The sequence below is a fragment of the Nothobranchius furzeri genome, chromosome 11 (assembly GCF_043380555.1).
Source record: "Nothobranchius furzeri strain GRZ-AD chromosome 11, NfurGRZ-RIMD1, whole genome shotgun sequence".
NCBI lineage: Eukaryota > Metazoa > Chordata > Actinopteri > Cyprinodontiformes > Nothobranchiidae > Nothobranchius > Nothobranchius furzeri.
In genome coordinates this window covers 51788625-51808384 of record NC_091751.1, presented here as the reverse complement: position 1 = coordinate 51808384, position 19760 = coordinate 51788625, and the positions used below count along the sequence as shown (strand labels likewise).

General features: G+C 45.1%; 1 protein-coding gene across 3 annotated transcripts in view; it reads left to right on the top strand.

Moving 5' to 3' along the window:
* Nucleotides 1–19760, top strand: part of LOC107383918 (tensin-3) — a 40910-nt gene that overhangs the window by 16562 nt on the left and 4588 nt on the right. For 2 of the 3 annotated variants that reach the window (XM_054740735.2, XM_054740715.2), the window contains exons 13-20: nt 5520–6692; nt 10667–10827; nt 10923–11058; nt 11644–11712; nt 13169–13298; nt 17864–18387; nt 18477–18563; nt 18663–18794. In XM_054740735.2, the coding sequence (XP_054596710.2) occupies nt 5520–6692; nt 10667–10827; nt 10923–11058; nt 11644–11712; nt 13169–13298; nt 17864–18387; nt 18477–18563; nt 18663–18794 (2412 nt within the window). The remainder of the gene's footprint in view (nt 1–5519; nt 6693–10666; nt 10828–10922; nt 11059–11643; nt 11713–13168; nt 13299–17863; nt 18388–18476; nt 18564–18662; nt 18795–19760) is intronic. The other variant, XM_054740744.2, reaches the window with a different exon arrangement.

Below are 19760 nucleotides of genomic sequence, written 5' to 3'. Positions count from 1 at the left end.
GTCTAAATGATGACTCAGACTTTGTTTGAACACAAACAGTTGACTAAAAAACAGCAGACCTTTAGCAGTTTCCCACCTTAAGGCTCTTTCTTTCTTTTTCTCTCCCTCTCTTTTTTATTTCACAAACAATTAACACATGGCGACAGGTCCTGTGGGACGTTCTTGATGCCTGTAACAAAAGCTGATGGACTTTACTTACAAGTGCAACTTAAAACTCAGGCAGTGCTATGGTGAGACACGAAACGGGAGGCTCCCATTTACCTCAGTGCGCAGCAAGTGCTGTTTCTAAGTACAGAGGAGTGTTGTTTTATGTGAGGAATGCTGGGTTCAGAGGAAGAGCAGATAGTTCTCAGGAGATTTCCGTTTTCTCCAACTCTTGAAAATAAATAGGCATGCTTTTAGCCTTCCCACACCAATATACACTCTCACTAGTGCCCACACACAAACACACACAGGCACACACACACACACACTTATACTTAAAGTCAGAGCCACCCTGTTAGGGCGTCCCGTTCTCGCTGCGGTTGTTTCTCTCCACCGAACCACAGAATTGACAACAACCTCTCAGAATAGAGCATCCCAGTGGCAGCACAAAAACACAAATCCACCCTTTTCCAGTTTTCATTGAGTGTTTTTATTGGCTAAGCTCTGCTTGATGAGAACAAACTGCCTTTTTAAAAATGTATTTTTATTTAAAATCACCCGACTCATCCACTCAGAAGTTTGTGTCTATTAAAACGACAGCACAACCGCTTCATTTTAGCTACCCATCAAAGGAAAGCTTCAACAGCAACCAAATCCAGCTCCTTTTAAATGTCGATTCCAAACCATTCATGTGGGATGTTTACTGCTTTGTTTTCTCATGTAAACACTACATATAAGAGGAAGGACTGGAAGCTTTGATGAAATTCTACATCTACTTACCAGCAGTCTTCCCGCAGGCCCAGTTTGCTTCGAGCAGACCACCTCGTCTCGTTAGGAAGGAAGACGGCCAGATATTTAGTCACACTTTAGTGCAAAGGTTGTGAAGAGGAAACTGTATTTGCCTGAATGGCTCCTCGTTAATTTAAATGTGTTTATCCCAAAACTAAGAATGAAGGGTTTTTAACTAGTGGTGAGTTTCTTCTACAGTCTCTTCTCACTTCATTTACAGACTTTTTATGGGTAAAGGTTCCCACGTCACCACATAGAACCTAATTAATGACCTAAGTCTCAGTAAAAACAGGGTCACGATGAAATTCAAGCTGGATTTATCTTTACAGAGCTCCTAACGGAAAGAAAACCGTTATCATACGAACCAGGTAGTATACACTTGTAGAATTGTTTAGACTAATTGGGCTGTAACCGTTGGTAATTTTTGCGAATGGCATTCCCAAATAAATATGGTCTTGAATTGGAAAAGCGTAGAATATCCTCTCCAGGTCATGGATGAGGTCCTGCCTCTAGTGGGGGAGTTTAGTATCTTAGGGTCTTGTTCACCAATGAGGGGAAGATGGATCGTGAGATCGATAGGCGGATCGGTGCCGCGTCTGTAGTACCGGTCTGTCGTGGGAAAGAGAGAGCTGAGCCTGAAGCCGAAGATTTTGATTTACAGATCTACGTTACTACCCACACCTATGGTCACGAGCTTTGGGTAGTGATGGAGAGAAGCAGCCAAAAGAAGTTTTCTCCGCAGGGTGTCTGGGGTTTCACTTAGAGATAGGGTGAGAAGATCGGTCATTCAGGTGGGGCTCAGACTATATCCACTGCTTCTCCACATCAAGAAGAGCCAGTTGATGTGGCTCGGGTATCTGGTCAGGATGCCTCCTGGATGTCTCCCTGGTGAGATTTTCTGGGCATGTTCAACAGTGAGGAGACCCAAGGGAAGACCCAGGACACGCTGGAGGGAAATTTTTTCCTCAGCTGGCCAGGGAACATCTTGGGATTTCCCCAGAAGAGCTGGCCCAAGTGGCTGGGGAGAGGGAAGTCTGCGCCTTTCCGCTTAAGCTGCTGCCCCCACGACTCGACTCCAGATAAACGGATGAAAATGGACGGATTCTCAAATAAAGTTCTCAAACTGTCTCAGAACATTTGTGAGGATCCTCAGTTTGATTTCTCAAATTTTGTGTTTAAAAATCCCCTCAAAGTAGTCAAATAGAATCATCACGGGCTTCAGGAATCCAAATCAAAACTGTCCCAATCAAGTTTACGTAGGTTAGAAAGTGTAAGGAACCAAGGAGGTGTTGACAACCACATAAAATGAGATGAAATGATTTTGTAACTACCTTCCAACAAGAAAATGTGCATGGCTTGTTCTTTAATTACATCGCATGAACCCACTTAAGCTGGGCGGACACTGTGCAACTTTTTCACTCGTAGCACTCAGCTTCAGCTCAAACTTTACGACTCCCTCGCAGGGCAGAACTCACGAGTTATGTGCTCACACTGTACGACCCAGTTCTCGGATGCGACCAGACTGCTCACACTGTAGGTCTGGTAGCAACACGTCGGACCTAAAAAATATGCTAAAATGTGCATGGCGGTGCAGTTGTTAGCACTGTTGACTCGAAGCACGAAGGTTGCAGGTTCGAAACTCGGCTGCGGCCTTTCTGCGTGGAGTTGCGTGTTCTCCCCATGCATGCGTGGGTTTCCTCCGGGAACTCCGGTTTCCCCCACAGATCACAACATGCCCTATAGGTTATAGATTGTAAGTCGCTTTGGATTAAAGCGTCTGCTAAATTAATAAACACAAACATAAACATGTATACACCAAAGGTAGCCTAGCAAGCCATCGTATGCATGTAAATATACAGTCTGGCCACAAGCCATTAAAACCACTTAGTCGTGGAGTGGAATCTACGGTTGTTTTTCCAACTGTCTCCACACACATTTGGACAACATTAGGACCAATCAGAGCAATAAACAACGTGATATATTCACCACTACAGATGTCAGTCAACGGGACAGTCCACCATACACCATTGAACAAGAAGCAAATGCATCCTTTTCGATATAAAGGACTTAAGTTCCCCTATCTGCTCATGTCTTAAAGAAAAACTTGTCTAAATCATCCAAAGTTGATGCCAAAACCATTTCAAACAAGCACCATTCCTGAGCCGATGCCATCTTTGCAGTTTTTCTCCATTGTAGCTCCAGTGTTAAACCCGCTGTGATTGGCGAGACAAAACACTGTTCAGTCCAATGTAAGACCTGCTGGGGCTGCAATGGAGCGTGTCTAGACCGACCTGCAGAGCAAAATCTTTTGCTAGTGCTATGGTGGGTCTAGATTTCTAAACTACACCAAAGGTGCGTTTAATTGAAATTGAAGATCAAGATAATCATCCTTGCAATGTTTGTTTGTGTTTGGATGCTGTGGAATGGTAGAGAATGACACAGAACGGAAAGGGTTGGGTAATTGCACAGCCTTACACAACCAGCGCTCCTGATGCTTAGGGAACAGCTGTGGTTTTTCTGTTTTTCTGCACTATATTTGGTGGATTTTTCTTTTCTTTCTTTTTTTATTCAAGAACCAAGTGTATCACAACAGGCAACATAGATAGAGATGGTTTCTTTCAAGTTCGCATACTTGGTAAGCCATCTTTGACTTGCTGGTGTAGCCTAGGTAGTTACTGAAAACATTCCCGGGTGCCTTTGAAAGCATTTAAAGAACATCTGTTTCTATGTAGTCTGTGAGTGAATATGGAAAGCGTGTTATTTCTTGACACACAACTTGAGGAGAAAATCAACTTGGCAGCCATTTTTCATGGAAATCGCTCAAGGCTCCGGGCAGAAGTTAATCTTTGCTTTAATTACAAAGTGTCTTTTTACAGAGTAGATATGTCTTGAGCTCCAGGAATGTTGTTTTCATCGTCCTTCCCTCTCTCACTTTCATTCTACCCCCAACACACACACACACACACACACACACACACACACACACACACACACACACACACACACACACACACACACACACACACACACACACACACACACACACACACACACACACACACACACACACACACACACACACACACACACTCCCCAGTGGGGTAGTCCCTTTACACTGGGGCAAGAGGTCGGTTACTGGTTCCCTCTAGCCCGCCTCTGCCACATTGCCCCGCCTCACTTGTTTACATTCCTCTGCCCTTATTTGGAGTTCTCAAGCCCCCCTTACCCCCACCCCCCACCACCACCACACTGCCTTCCTTGTGTAGAGTGCAAACACTCTCACCTTCTCAGTAGAGAAAGAAAATGAGCCAACTTATTCAAACTCTCTTGTCTTGGCCCTGACCATTACCTGCTGGTCAAAAGCCATGCTCGCTCTCATGTGTCTGCGTTGTCTCTCCTCCTTTGTGAGTGTACGTTTTCTGGAGACTGTCTCGTGTGCAAACCTGGCAGGGACAGACAAGGTAGGACATTCTGTTGAACCTAAATGGGTGGTCGTGAAGAGTTGTAGGGGTGATGACGAGTTTAGGGGGTTACAGATGTCAGGGGTGGCAGAGAAAAAACATCAGGAATGCAGGTGAAGAGGTTAAAAAGCTGGTTTCCACTTGGCTAAATCCTGAGGAGTATTTGTAGAAAAAAAAATCCCGATGGGACTGACCTGCATTTAGCTCTGAACCGAAGCTGCTCGGGACATGATGCATGTTTGTGTGAGTAGAGGTGGTGGTGGTGGTGGGGGGGCATGGCATGCAAAATGGGAGCTTTTGCAAAAGAGGAGGGAGAGAGAGGGAGAGCTTTTATCATGCGTGTCTGGTATTTGGATCCTCTAGTCATGGTTTTACTGAAAGGCAAGCTCTTAAGGTAGTATGTTGAGGCAGAAAAGCACAGGAGTCAAGTTCCAGCTCCTTTTTTGTTAAGGCAAATGGAGGGTGGCCGTATATCTGTTTCTACTCCATACCTCCCATTTATCTCTATCTGTCATTTTACAGACATCTACAAGGTGAGGCCAGATGATTCTTGACTCTTGAGATTTTTTCCCCTTTTCTTCTGTGGATTAAGGAGTTTATTTGGACATATGTCCTGGGGTCAAGGGGCAAGCGAGAGTAAGTAGAGTGGCTTGATCTCAGCAGTGTGAGGAATGCAGGGGTCAAAAGAAACCATTGTAGACAGAATCTTGTAGCAGCAGGCAGAAGATTCAACATCTAGTCTAGAACGTGCACAAAGAGATAACATTCCACTTTCCACACCATTACTAGAAACTTCTACAGTTGACCTTATAGGATGGAATTTTTGTGCCGATTCTAATTTAGGTGATTTGTCTCCATTCAATAACATAATTAATGTTTCTGTCTGTTTTTGTTGTAATGTTCTGATGATTTGTTCTGTTTGTCTGGTATGTGGTTGTAATGAGTTATGGCGTGATGTCAAGTGTCCCTGTCAATTTTAGACTGTTTTGCTGAAAGTCATGACTGTGCGTGCGAACCCGAGTCCCGTCCTTGTCTTTGTGAGTCTTCCATTTTTGTGTGTGTGTGTTTCTGCGTGTGTCCATACTGGATGACCGTATGAAGGGCTGCATTTCTTCTATTTTGCAGCACCCCACTCTCAAGGCCTAACCCAGGACAAAGCCGCTTGCAAGAGAAGCCCCATTGGAGGAGGAGGAGAGGCCACTCTGGGACGAGGGACCCGCACGACCTCCACCACCTCGAGTCCTGATCACAGTGACCACGCCCTCTCCGTCAGCAGCGACTCAGGCCTGTCCAGCACCTCCCTGTGGGCAGATAAACCCACAGTTGTCACCTCCACCAATATCCTCAGGGCTAACCAGGGACCCAGCCCGCAAGAGAAGGTCCAACTCAAACGACTCCTCAGTGGTTTTGGACTTGAAGATCCATCACTAGAGGAAATGGATGACCAAGGCGCTAAGGTGGGCATGCAGCAGATTGTCCCAGCACAAGTACACTTTAATGGAGATGCCCGGCCACGAGAGAGGGAAACGGACATCCTTGATGATGAAGTCATCACAGGGCATGATCTGCACAGTGTGGACAGTCTAGGGACTTTGTCATCTTCATGCCACAAGAGCAGTCAAAACTCCCTCTTGTCAGATGGATTTGGATGTCCTGGAAGCGAAGAGGCTCAAAACCAGCACCACCTGCATCACCCTGCTCCTACAGAAGAGTACGAGCGATCCTATGCAGAGGCTAGAAAAGCCTTTCTGAGCTCCAGAAGCAACTCTGTGGCCAGTTCTAACCCCAGCTGTGCTCCAGCACCCAAGCAGCATGTGTACAGACAGGGAAGCTACTCTACTCAGTCGTGGGTTCGTCAGCAGCAGATGGTCGTGGCCCAGCAGTTTATCTACATGCCCGAGGATGGGAATGAATCAGAAAGATATCCCGGAAACAAACCCGGGAGGAGTTCGCCCAAAGATGGCCAACCTCCCGCTGAACCACAAGACCCCATCAGGGCCGCTCCACCTGATCCTGTTAAAACCGCCTCCTCTTACAGAGAGCCAGTCATGACAAACAACAGCAACAATAAGAAACAAGACGAAGAGTTTAAATCGCTCACAATCGACATCGATAACTCCATCGATCAGCTCAATCAGCTGATCATGGACCTGGATCCCACCTTTGTGCCAGTGTCGAGCTCCGTTAAGAGGAACGGCGAGGCGCAGGTCAACGGATCGGTCAGCAAATGCTCGAACGACATCGATCTCAGATACAACGATAGTAAATTGGCAGCCCCAAAAAACGCACAACAGACAGGTAAGATGGTCGTACCACCTGAGTGGGGTGTGGTCGTGGAAACAGAAAAAAACAGAAGACAAATAAAATATTCTTATTACTAATTATTGAATAGTTCCCCAACAGCCTTGCTTTTGTTTCTCATGCAGTGTGGAGGTGATCTAACAGAGCGCACCTTCGCTCCCTCCTCTCCTGCATGCTTTAGTGGCAGAAATAGCAGGGTTCTTGCCAGGGTTTCAGATGTTTTCAGTGTGCTTCTAAGGGAAGGGTGCTGTCTAGACTTGCACACGTAGCTATCTGAGCGCAGGATCAGTGAGGTAGAGGAGAAGCTTCTCTTCAAGCTTTGTGAGCATTGACAGGCTCTCGTTATTCGAGTAATCCAACCTAGAATGAAAACAGTTAGTTATTGATTATGCTTTATGTATAATTTACAATCGTCATGCACTTTTTCAGTACACGCATTTCTAGTTTTATTCAGGCACTACACCTTTTGCTTTTATATCTTCATTTTGTTTTTTGATTTTAGATTTATTGAGACCTAAGAACTTACGCAACACGATCCCGCTTGCATCTATGAACTAAATTTATCTGCTACCAACCACAAAGATGAACATTTTGATACGTTTTAAACATTTTAACTAGTTTGAAACTTTTCATCCTACATGTGAGGAAGTCTCACAAAATGCAGCTGAACTAAAAACCAAAGTTGACTAACAAAACACAGCTACACAAATCGAGCGTGTGTTTGCAGAGGAGATGAGGTGGGGGTGGGGGGTGGGGGTGGGGGAGGAGGGGATGCAAAGGCCTAAGGAATTTCCACGCAGGGAACAAGTGAGCCCGCAGGCACCATTTTTTCCTTTTGATTCCAATACTTACCTGTCTACGCATATCAACACAGGAGCTTCTTTAACTAGGTAATAGGAATCAATTGGGTTTTTTGATGTTTTTTTTGTTACACTTTAATATGAGATTAAATTAGAAGCTGACTTCATTCATGTTAAGGGGGAAGACGACGACAACAAAAAGCAGTCTAGCTTTTGTTTTTCATTTAGTGAAGGTGGTAATTATCTTGCAGGATAAACTAGCTCTGGTTGAAGTATTTGTTTTCTTTCCCTGTCAGTTCACAGATATTTTATAGATCGGTGCAAATGATGTTTGCAGCAGAGTCCTTACTATAACTGGCTGCACAGATCCAATGCCAGTTTGTGATATTTCTAGTTAGATTTCCCCTTTAAGCTGCACATGCATTGAGTTTTTCATGCAGGCTGAACATGAAAGTAGTCTCCTACACCTATCTCATGCATTAGCTTCTGATAGAAAATAGATAATGAAACTCTAGGATTTGAAAATTCTGACAGATCTATGTCACACTAACATTCATGAACTGACCCATCTTGACTCACGACTCGCAATTGATTTAACGTCCGGTAATCAGCAGAGAATGTCTCGGCTAGTTTGAGCTAACCACATTAGCAACAACACCACACAGCAGAAGCTCCACAAGGCTTGTGGTATTTGTAGAGATAAAACATCAACATTGCAAGTCAGCGGTAGAGTCGCATTGCTGTTAGCCAATCCAGAGCGAGATGTCCAAATGTCAGGAAATAAGACTCGAAGATCAGCTGTGATGTGGGCAACAACTTTTAGGTCAGAGAAATGGTGCACCACCGGTATATACTTTTTCCCCCTGAAAATGACTTTGATTCCTACTAGAAACCACCGCAAATGAATTGATTAAATGAGTCAAGCACTCCTTTAAAGCGTTTATAGGCTGATAGGTTTCCAGGGTCACATTATTTCTGACCTACTGTGTGTCTTTGCTTTTCTATTAGCTACAAAGTCTCATTAGCAGTTGTATTGTTCACTTCATTAGTAATGAAGGAAAGATTTGATTTTTACTTGACAAAATTAAACATTTCCCAGAGTGCAAAATACAGAAATTGGAGTTACTTGAGTTTCTAATGAGAAAAACAAATACAAATCCTAAAAATCATACAATAAGATGTTTTACCCCAGTCAGGTGCTTGAGATTCTTAGTTATTTAACCCAACCCTGTCTACTAAATGTAGCCAAAGATAGAATACACCACGGAGCATGTTTTTTTATTTTTTTATTTCTTACCTAAATTAACTCTGGTTAAAAATTTCGAAAGGGGAAAATGCGGTCTGCATAGTTCAACCTTATTTCAAATGGGTCTCAGTTAAACAAAATATTTGGAGTTTATGTAAAACATGATGTGGTGCCCTTTTGAAGAAGAAACTAGTAGAAGAGTTTAGAATTGTAAAACTTTATTTTTTCCTAAAAGACCTTCAGCTGCTGTCAGTATGATAGTCCATGTCAAGCAAGAACTTTGCACTGAAGCTGTTGGACCACTGGCTCTGGAAAATTGCCCCAAGATCCTCCTACAATACTTTAAGTTGTTTTAACTGTCACCCAACCTGCTGAGAGATACTCTGTGTGTTTGTGTGTGTGTGTGTGTGTGTGTGTGTGTGTGTGTGTACAGTTTATGCCAAACTCACAGCAGCAGTAAATGATGGCACACCAAATATGATAATAAAGCTTTAATTAACACGAAGCAGCTACCACTAATTCTAGCTTTGGTTTTTTTTTTTTGTACCTAGCTCCAGGAAAATACTTTTAGTGGGACAATTTGGTTGCTCAGCTATTCAAAATAACTCCTGGGAAAAAAGCAACACACAGTCGAGCCAAGGTGTTAATTGTGGATTTTACTCCCAACAGACCCACTTCTTCTTTGCTTTGGTTATAATAGAAAGTTAATGTAGGCAATACGTCTTTTATTTATTTATTTTTTTGCTAGGCCTTTTCCCGCCCTGTTGAGCCCCATTCAGTTTAAAATGACTGCCATTCAGTGTTAGCCCACAACGTTGGACATCCACTTATGTACAGCTGTCAATCACAGAGCGTGCACGAGCGTTTGAGGACGCACCTAGACAGAGGCAGAGTTTGTACACTTTCTCGTGAACAAATACGTGTAGAACAATGTGCTTTAGCTCCGTTTGCCGGCTAGAGATGCACTTTCACGAACGAGAGGTGTTGCTTTCAGCCCTAAATGGCCTGCGTTTGACATAGCGCTTTCTAGAGACTTAGAGCCCCCCAAGGCCCTTTACAACACAATCATTCACCCACACACATTCACATTCTGGTGGTGATGGGCTACAATGTAGCCACAGCCGCTTTGTGGTGCACTGACTGAGGCAAGGCTGCTGTGCACAGGTGCCACCAGTCCCTCCAACCACCACCAGCAGGCAATATGGGTTAGGTCAGCGTCTTGCCCAATGACACAACGGCAGCGACAGACTGAGCGGGGCTTGGACCTGCAACCTTCCGATCACGAGATGGACACTTAACCCTCTCTACCACAGTCGCACATAAATACAGAAGTGATAAGAAAGGCTTAAGGTGTGATACATTTGTCAGCCACTAGATTGTGCTGTGGGATGAAAAAATACTCAAGATTGTAGCTCTAAGTAAAGATCCACTTTATAAAAATAAATGTTAAGAAATATATAGAATATTGTCATATTTATTAAGGATTTTGAGCACTAAGTATCCATACATCAATGTTAATGTCATCAGGAATAACAATCCCTCGCTTTGGCTTACTTTAGTGCTAAGAGGTCAGATCTCATTGATGAGAGAATCAAATTAGCACCCTCCTCCTAATGATTGGCTGCGCTCAGTAAAACACACACAAGCTCCACTTCCTCCATCAGCCCAACCCTTCTGACCTTTAACACCCCTCAGCTGACTTTTGCCTGAGGTAAACTATTAGCTATACCACGGCGGGCTATGTTCAATCAAGGATTCTGTTCCCATAATTTTGCATTTTCTTCTTTTTTGTGTTTTCTGAGTGAGTTGGACCTGAAAAATAAAACAAAAAAGTTAAACCAGAGTACACTTTGATACTGAAGTTCAATAAAATATACAAATTGCTGAACTCGTTGCTGTTGTCTGCCTTGTGTGTGTGTGTGCAGCTGCGCAGCGCCACGACGGGCGAGCCGGCATCACACGGAGTCAGAGCTGCCAGAGCAACCATGTACTGGACCACCCAGTCTTCTGTAAATCAGGATGGGGGGACACAGAGGAGTACAGAAGCCAGAGGACATACTCCCCTGGTGTCCCCCCTCAGTTACAGGTAGTATTTGTCAAATTATTGCAGAAAAATCACCTCTACACATTTTCTGTGTTGTTCTACTGGGACATGACATCCCTGTGTGTCACTTGCTGCAGCATGCTGTTCTGTACAGGAGTGCCAGTGCCAGTTATAGAAGCCACGGGTCAGACATGATGGACAGTGGAGTTGAGGGAGGCAGTGACATGACTCCTCCCACTCCTGCGTTTCCCCTCTCGCCACCAACACCTTATGGTAAGTGTTGCATGAGCTCCATATTATGAAATATGGGTAACGCTTCCTTTTATAGTCCCCTAGTTACTAAGTACTTACATGGTAATAACATGGTAATTACACAGTAAGTTAAAGTGTAGTATTGTGCAATTAAAATGTATAATTGTAATAAGGTGTAATTATTGTGTAAAGCTGGTAATGATTAAAAAACTAAAACTAGAATTAAATCTGAGTTACATGGTAATAACTGTTAAAGAACTCAGAAACAATAATACACTCTAACTTACAATGTTCAATTCAATTCAATTTTATTTATATAGCGCCAAATCACGACAAGAGTCGTCTCAAGGCACTTCACATGATAAACATTCCAATTCAGGTCAGTTCATTAAGCCAATCAGAAATAATGTTTCCTATATAAGGAACCCAGCAAATTGCATCAGCAATGCTCATACTAAGCAAGCATAAAGCGACAGTGGAGAGGAAATTGAGGCATTGGTATGTAATTACCATGTAAGTACTTCGTAATTAGGGGACCGTAAAAGGAAGCGTTACCGAAATATGTTAATGTTTTGTCTGATGTTTCTCTTTTAAATGTGTTTTAAGTGAAAAGTATGTCTGAACTGACCGATCACATGCAAGCTTCATCTTACGGAGGCTACAGAACAAATCATGGTAGGTTCAGAAGTCATCTTGCGCACTTTCTCTACATTATCTTTTTTTCTTTTGGTGAACCCTTAGGCATAAATACATTTAAACATACATTTCTGCATTTTTTTAGACTGAGGCTAAAAACTGTGCCGCCTCTTGTGGTAAAACAGGGAAACTCCTAACCGCTCTCTGCCCTTTGAGGAATGCTTGAATAGTTTTCTAGAGAACTTCATTATTCTTTAAATTAAGATGATATTTTCTTCTTTTTCATTTTTCATGGTATTTCTTTGCAGATTAGAACACCCTGTTTGCAATGTCTGCTCCAAAATCCCACAGGATGACCATCATCTACAAATTTATACTTTGTTTTTAGTCTCTTCTGTTTTAGAGAACTCAAGTCTTCCTGGTGCCTGTTATTCCTTCCTGTGCCGAACACAATCCCACTAAGCTCTTAGCCTTCTACTTTTATTTTATGCCTTTATTACCTCTTGTCAGCCTGTTTCCATGGAGATCTACAGTAAATCTAAAGGATGTGGGGCTCCGGGTGCAGATCTGTGCTCCTGCTGTGCCTCAGACATGCAGGCATGGGTCCGTGCATTCCTTTCCACTGCGTCTCCATGGTGACAGAGTTAGAAAGCATGGCATGAAAAGTAAAAAAAAAAAAATTAAAAAAAAGTATTTTTCTTCCATAAAAGTGTCTTTCAGCTTTGTACCTCAGGTTTCTATAAAAGTAAGGTAAAAAAAAAAAAACAGCCCAACTGTACAGACCCAGCGTCAGCATTTCAGTAGATGTCAGCAACTCTACACTATGGTTTATTTAAGTAAAGATTTTGGGTAATTATGGCAGGAGGTTTTTAATTTCTAGCTACAGTCTGGCTTGTTGACTCCATGGGTTGTGGCAGGGTCAATCTGTGATTTACTCTATATATGGATATATAGACTTAATACCTAAATTTGATGATTGGTGGAAGGTTTTCATTTCATTTCAACTTTTACAGGAAAATAAGTCATTTAAAGTTTTTTTTCCATTTGTTTCCCTTACCACATTTCTTGGTTAAGGAGTCCTGCTTGTTACATAAATGTTCACTCTTTTATTTTAATTTATATAATTTTTTTATAAATTATTTTTTGTCGTGGTCATATTTTAGTTTCTATAAATAATCAAAGCATGCACTGAACTTCACAGAAAAATAACTAATTTGACATAAAAGCATTTGAATAAAAGATTAAACATCTTAACTGAACTTGATTATTAAATTTTTTTTAAAGCCAAACAAATTAAAATCACTTTTTTTTCTTGGTGTAGACTTAAAAGTGCTACATTTATTTTATTTTAAGTTTATTATTTGCATTTTTTCCCGTAACGTTCTTCAATCAATATTTTCTTTTTACCACCAACAGTGATGCTCAGTATTTTCAGCCTTTGCATTTCAAAATCCTTTTTGAGCTTTTGTTTTACATTTTCTTGGCACCCTTGCAGAACCCCAGGGATTTTCTGACATCAGTCATGTTGCAGTGGAGACGCTGCCAGATGCCTCCATCACATGCCACAGGGCGCTAACTTCTACACACTCTGCCTCCTTAGTTGGAACCCATCAGCACACAGACAGGTAGAGACTTGCTTTTAAAGGCATACTTTGGAAATGTTCATATTTAGAAATCCTTTTCTTGAGCTAGTATGTGCTAAAATTATCCTTTGCAAAGTTAATGAAATGCCACTCCCTACCGCCCTTTCTGGCCAGAATACCGTACTTGCAACTTCAGAGTGCTGGTCCGGTCTGTGGAACTTAGAAAAAAATGGAGCTGATATATCTGGCGCTGCAGTCTGATTTCAGCACGTTTCCTGCATGTTTTAGATCATTAACACAGCTGATTTGTTTGACTTAGTGATGAACCACTCCTGAAGGTGAAGGCCAAGGAGACATTTCAGCTTTAGATTAAGGTGTTAAAAGGACAACTTCACAAGGAGGAGACACGTTTTGCTTTTGTCGTCGTCGTCGTCGTCGTCTTCCTCCGCTTATCCGGGTCCGGGTCGCGGGGGCAGCATCCCAACTAGGGAGCTCCAGGCCGTCCTCTCCCCGGCCTTGTCCACCAGCTCCTCCGGCAGGACCCCAAGGCGTTCCCGGACCAGATTGGAGATGTAACCTCTCCAACGTGACCTGGGTCAACCCGGGGGCCTTCTGCCGGCAGGACATGCCCGAAACACCTCCCCGGGGAGGCGTCCAGGAGACATCCTGACCAGATGCCCAAACCACCTCAACTGGCTCCTTTCGATCTGGAGGAGCAGCGGTTCTACTCCGAGTCCCTCCTGAATGTCCGAGCTCCTCACCCTATCTCTAAGGCTGAGCCCGGCCACCCTACGGAGGAAACTCATTTCGGCCGCTTGTATCCGCGATCTCGTTCTTTCGGTCATTACCCAAAGCTCATGACCATAGGTGAGGATTGGGACGTAGATCGACCGGTAAATCGAGAGCCTGGCTTTCTGGCTCAGCTCCCTCTTCCCCACGACAGATCGGCTCAGCGTCCGCATCACTGCAGACGCCGAACCAATCCGCCTGTCGATCTCCCGATCCCTCCTACCCTCACTCGTGAACAAGACCCCGAGATACTTAAACTCCTCCACTTGAGGTAGGACCTCTCCCCCGACCCGGAGTTGGCAAGCCACCCTTTTCCGGTCGAGAACCATGGTCTCAGATTTGGAGGTGCTGATCCTCATCCCAGCCGCTTCACATTCGGCCGCGAACCTACCCAGCAAGAGCTGAAGGTCAGAGCTGGATGAAGCTAGGAGGACCACATCATCCGCAAAAAGCAGAGACGAGATTCTCCTGCCACCAAACTCGACACACTCCACACCACGGCTGCATCTAGAAATTCTGTCCATAAAAGTGATGAACAGAACCGGTGACAAAGGGCAGCCCTGGCAGAGTCCAACCCTCACTGGGAACAGGTCCGACTTACTACCGGCTATGCGGACCAAACTCACGCTCCTCTGGTAAAGGGACTGAATGGCCCTTAACAGAAAGCCACCCACCCCATACTCCTGGAGCGTCCCCCACAGGGTGCCCCTGGGGACACGGTCATAGGCCTTCTCCAAATCCACAAAGCACATGTGGATTGGTTGGGCAAACTCCCATGCCCCCTCCATCACCCTTGCAAGGGTATAGAGCTGGTCCACAGTTCCACGGCCAGGACGAAAACCACATTGCTCCTCCTCTATCTGAGATTCAACTATCGATCGGACCCTCCTCTCCAGTACCTTGGAGTAGACCTTTCCAGGGAGGCTGAGGAGTGTGATCCCCCTATAGTTGGAACACACCCTCAGGTCACCCTTCTTAAAGATGGGGACCACCACCCCGGTCTGCCACTCCCTAGGAACTGCCCCCGATGACCACGCAATGTTGTAGAGACGTGTCAACCATGACAGCCCTACAACATCCATAGCCTTAAGATACCCAGGACGAACCTCATCCGCCCCCGGGGCTCCGCCGCTGTGTAGTTGTTTGACTACCTCAGCAACTTCTGCCCCCGAGATCGGACAGTCCATCCCCAGGCCTCCCAGCTCTGGTTCCTCCTCGGAATGCGCATTGGTGGGATTGAGGAGCTCCTCAAAGTATTCCTTTCACCGTCCGACTATAGCCTCAGTTGACGTCAGCAGCGCCCCATCCCCACTGTAAACAGTGTGAGCGAGTTGCTGCCTTCCTCTCCTGAGGCGCCGGACAGTTTGCCAGAACCTCTTTGGAGCCGATCGATAGTCTTTCTCCATGGCCTCACCAAACTCCTCCCACGCCCGAGATTTTGCCTCGGCAACTGCCACTGCTGCACCCCGCTTGGCTATCCGGTACCTGTCTGCTGCCTCCGGAGACCCACAGACCAGCCACGCCCTGTAGGCCTCCTTCTTCAGCCTGACGGCTCCCCGAACCTCTGGTGTCCACCAGCGGGTACGGGGGTTGCCACCACGACTGGCACCGGCCACCTTACGACCACAGCTAGCAACAGCCGCCTCGACAATCGCAGAGTGGAACAAGGCCCACTCGGACTCAATGTCCCCCACTGCTCTCGGGACGTGGTCAAAGCTCTGCCGGAGGTGGGAGTTGAAAACCGTCTTGACAGGTTCTTCTGCCAGGCGTTCCCAGCAGACCCTCACTATGCGTTTGGGTCTGCCAGGTCTACGCGGCATGTTCCCTTGCCATCTGATCCAACTCACCACCAGGTGGTGATCAGTTGACAGCTCCGCCCCTCTCTTCACTCGGGTGTCCAAAACATACGGCCGCAGGTCAGATGATACGACTACAAAATCTATCATCGACCTGTGACCTAGGCTGCCCTGGTACCAAGTGTACCGGTGGGCATCCTTATGTTCGAACATGGTGTTCGTTATGGCCAAACTGCGGCTTGCACAGAAGTCCAATAAAAAAACACCGCTCGAGTTCTGATTAGGTGGGCCGTTCCTCCCAATCACACCCCTCCAGGTCAAGCTGTCATTGCCCACGTGAGCATTGAAGTCCCCCAGCAGGACAATGGAGTCCCCTGATGGAGCACTATCTAGCACTCGTCCCAGGGACTCCAAAAAGGGTGGGTACTCTGAACTGATATTTGGCCCATAAGCACAAACAACAGTCAGGACCCGTTCCCCGACCCGAAGGCGCAAGGAAGCTACCCTCTTGTCCCCCGGGGTAAACCCCAACACACAGGCAGAGAGTCTCGGGGCTAACAAAAAGCCAACCCCAGCCCTCCGCCTCTCACCCGGAGCAACTCCAGCAAAGTAGAGTGTCCAACCCCTCTCCAGGTCTCGGGTTCCAGAGCCAATGCAATGTGTCGAGGTGAGTCCGACTATATCTAGCCGGTACCGCTCAACCTCTGCCACAAGCTCCGGCTCCTTCCCCGCCAGCGAGGTGACGTTCCATGTCCCAAAAACTAGTTTTCTTGTCCGGGGATTGGACCGCCAAGGCTCCCGCCTTGGTCTGCCACCCGATTCGCATTGCACCGGACCCTTCATGTTCCTCCTGCGGGTGGTGGGTCCACAGTTGGACGAGCCCATGTATCCGGTTCGGGCTGGGCCCGGCCGGGCCCCATGGGCGAAAGCCCGGCCACCAGGCGCTCGCTCACGGGCCCCAACCCCAGGCCTGGCTCCAGGGTGGGACCCCGGTAACCCTCCGGGCCGGGTACTCCGACTCTTCGTTTTAACCGCCATGAAAGATCCTTTGAACCGTTCTTTGTCTCACCCTTCACCTAAGACCAATTTGTCATGGGAGACCCTACCAGGGGCACTAAGTGCCCCAGACAACATAGCTCCTAGGATCATTAGGGCACTCAAACTCCTCCACCACGATAAGGTGACGGTTCTACTAAACAAACACTAGGGGTATGAAACTAGGATTGTGACAATATTACATGTAACTTGTACCACGTTTTGTAACTTGTAACATGTTTTGTAACTGTAACTTTTGCTTTGTAGCATGTAATTCATGTTTTGTAACACGTAACTTTCATTTTGTAACACTCGACTTAAGTTTTGTAGCATGTAATTCTCATTTGGCAACATGCAACTTTGGTACATAACATGAAACTTTTATTTTGTAACTTGCGGAAAAAACTCAATGAACAAGTTTCAAATTACAACTTTCAAAAACACAAATCTCAGTCTACAGTTACAAAACTCAAGTCTACAAATACAAAACATGTTGTCCCAATTCTAGCTTGCTTCCAACAGAAATCGTCTTCGACAGGAATCCAAGACTCATGATTGGCTGGTCAGACAAAGCCTGCCATTGGTTCTTTGGGAAGGAAGCTAGAATTGGGCCAAAATGTTTTGTACTTGTAGACTTATTTTTGTAACTATAGACCAAGATGTGTGTTTTGAGAGTTGTGATTTGAAACTTGAACATTGATTGTTTTCTGCAAGTTACAAAATGAAAGTTTCACGTTACGTACCAAATGTTACAAAACAAAAGTTACAGTTACAAAACATGTTACAGGTTACAAAGCTTGGTACAAGTTACATGTAATATTGTCCCAATCCTAGTTCCATATAGGGGATGCTAAAAGCAAGCAAAGCTGCCATGTGTGCCTTTAAGCAGCACACCTTTTTATTTTTCATAATCAAAGGTGTAAAAGGAGTCGTACGGTCAGAATGATTTTAAATCTAATAAAATGTTTATTCCAATTATTACTCAAGCTCATCTGTGGGTCAGTCCTGGCCAGACCATCCTGTCCTGAGCCGCCACACCTCCCTGAACAACTACCCCACTGCCCGACAGCTGCCACCACACTCCACGTCTCTGGACTACGGCCACCACTCTCCTCCCTTACACCACCCCCACCCTGCCCCTAACGCCCACAGCTCTCCCCGATGCAGCCAGCTAAGCCGAATGGCCTGCTATGCCCTCAGCCATAATCACGCTCAAAACTTTGATGAGCAGGATGACTCGGGTCACGGCTACAGGACGGACTGTCCGAACATCGACGGGAACCTTTTATCCTCCGTGGAAGGGCAGCATCAGCCTCAGACATCTCTGCTGCTGCCTCCACTGCTGCCAGAGAAAAAGAGAGCATCAGATGGGGAGCACTCAATGGGAACAGTCTCTCCTGCACTCAGTGGGTTCTCCAGTCCACATAGTGGGAGCTCCTTGAGTATTCCTTTCCCCAACGTCTTACCTGACCTGTCAGCTCAGACTCCTCAACCATCCTCACCTCTACCAGGTAAGCGGCGTATTACAAATTGCCCCATGTGTGTCTAACATCTGGATTATCATAAATAAACACACATTGGTGGTTGATTTGTTTTCCAGATGTGCTAGCCAACAAGCAAGTTACTGCCAAGTTTGTGCAGGACACATCGAAGTTCTGGTACAAACCAGACATCTCAAGAGATCAAGGTGGGTTCATGATATTGTTCCTTTTTTTATTTTATTTTTTTAAAGAAAATATGAAACTTTTTCTGCACTCAGTCAACAGTTTTGTTTCTCTCCATTTAGCTATTTCAGTGTTAAAGGACAAAGAGCCCGGCTGTTTTATTGTGCGGGACAGCCACTCCTTCAAAGGAGCGTACGGTCTGGCTATGAAGGTGGCCACGCCCCCTCCCTCGGTTTTCCAACAGAGCAAAAAAGGTGTGTTACGCAGGGTTTGTTTACAGTCTGGTGTGTTTAAAATCAAACTCCTTTCTGATTGGTGCCAATCTTGTTTCGTTGCAACATTTTTGAGTTTGAAGAAATGCAACATTTGAGAAAACAGATGAATAAGTTATCCTTAAACATCACTTAATGCATTTCAGCTGCTTTAAACTATCTTGATCAATGCTAATATAACACTTAAAGTGGTTCTTCACTGACAAAACTTTTTTCAGTCATTATTTCTGATTATTATCGGTCATGCTGAAGTTTTCATGTAGGCTGAACATGAAAATAATCTCCACCTATCTCCTGCATTAGCTTGTGATAGAAAATAGACGCTAGGATTTGAAAATCCTGACAGATCGGCATCGCACTGTCACTCAACATTCATGGACTCACCCATCTTGACTCGTGACAGAGAAAGCTGTTGTTGGTTCAGCGTCCAGGAAACAGCAGAGAACGTCTCAGCCAGTAGAAGCTAACCGTTAGCAACTGCACAACACAGCAGAACTCCTTGTTTTATTTGTAGAGATAGAACATCAGCATTGCAAAGCAAATAGAGTCAATGGTAGTTGCGTTTCTGTTAGCAAATCAAAGGCGAGATGTCCAAATATGAGGAAATAAAACTCCAAAACTGTCTGAAATCACTGTGCTGAAATAGACACTTCTGAGCTTTTTTTTAACCCCAGAATACGACTTGCAAGGCATTAATTCCGCTAGAGATCACCAACCTTTGACTCCATAAAGTCTCACTGGAATGTCACAGTTCTGATTAGACTTCCACAGAATCGTAAAAGTCACACCTAAAGCTACTGTACTCTCTGTCATGGTGGAACCTGAGACTGTTTTTCTCTGTTCGTGTCCAAAATCTCTTTTATCTGCATGTCTCTCCCGGGCGTCGCCATTATGAAACAAAACAGATTTCTGTTGTCTGATAGTTTTAGATGTGCAGCTAATGTTTCA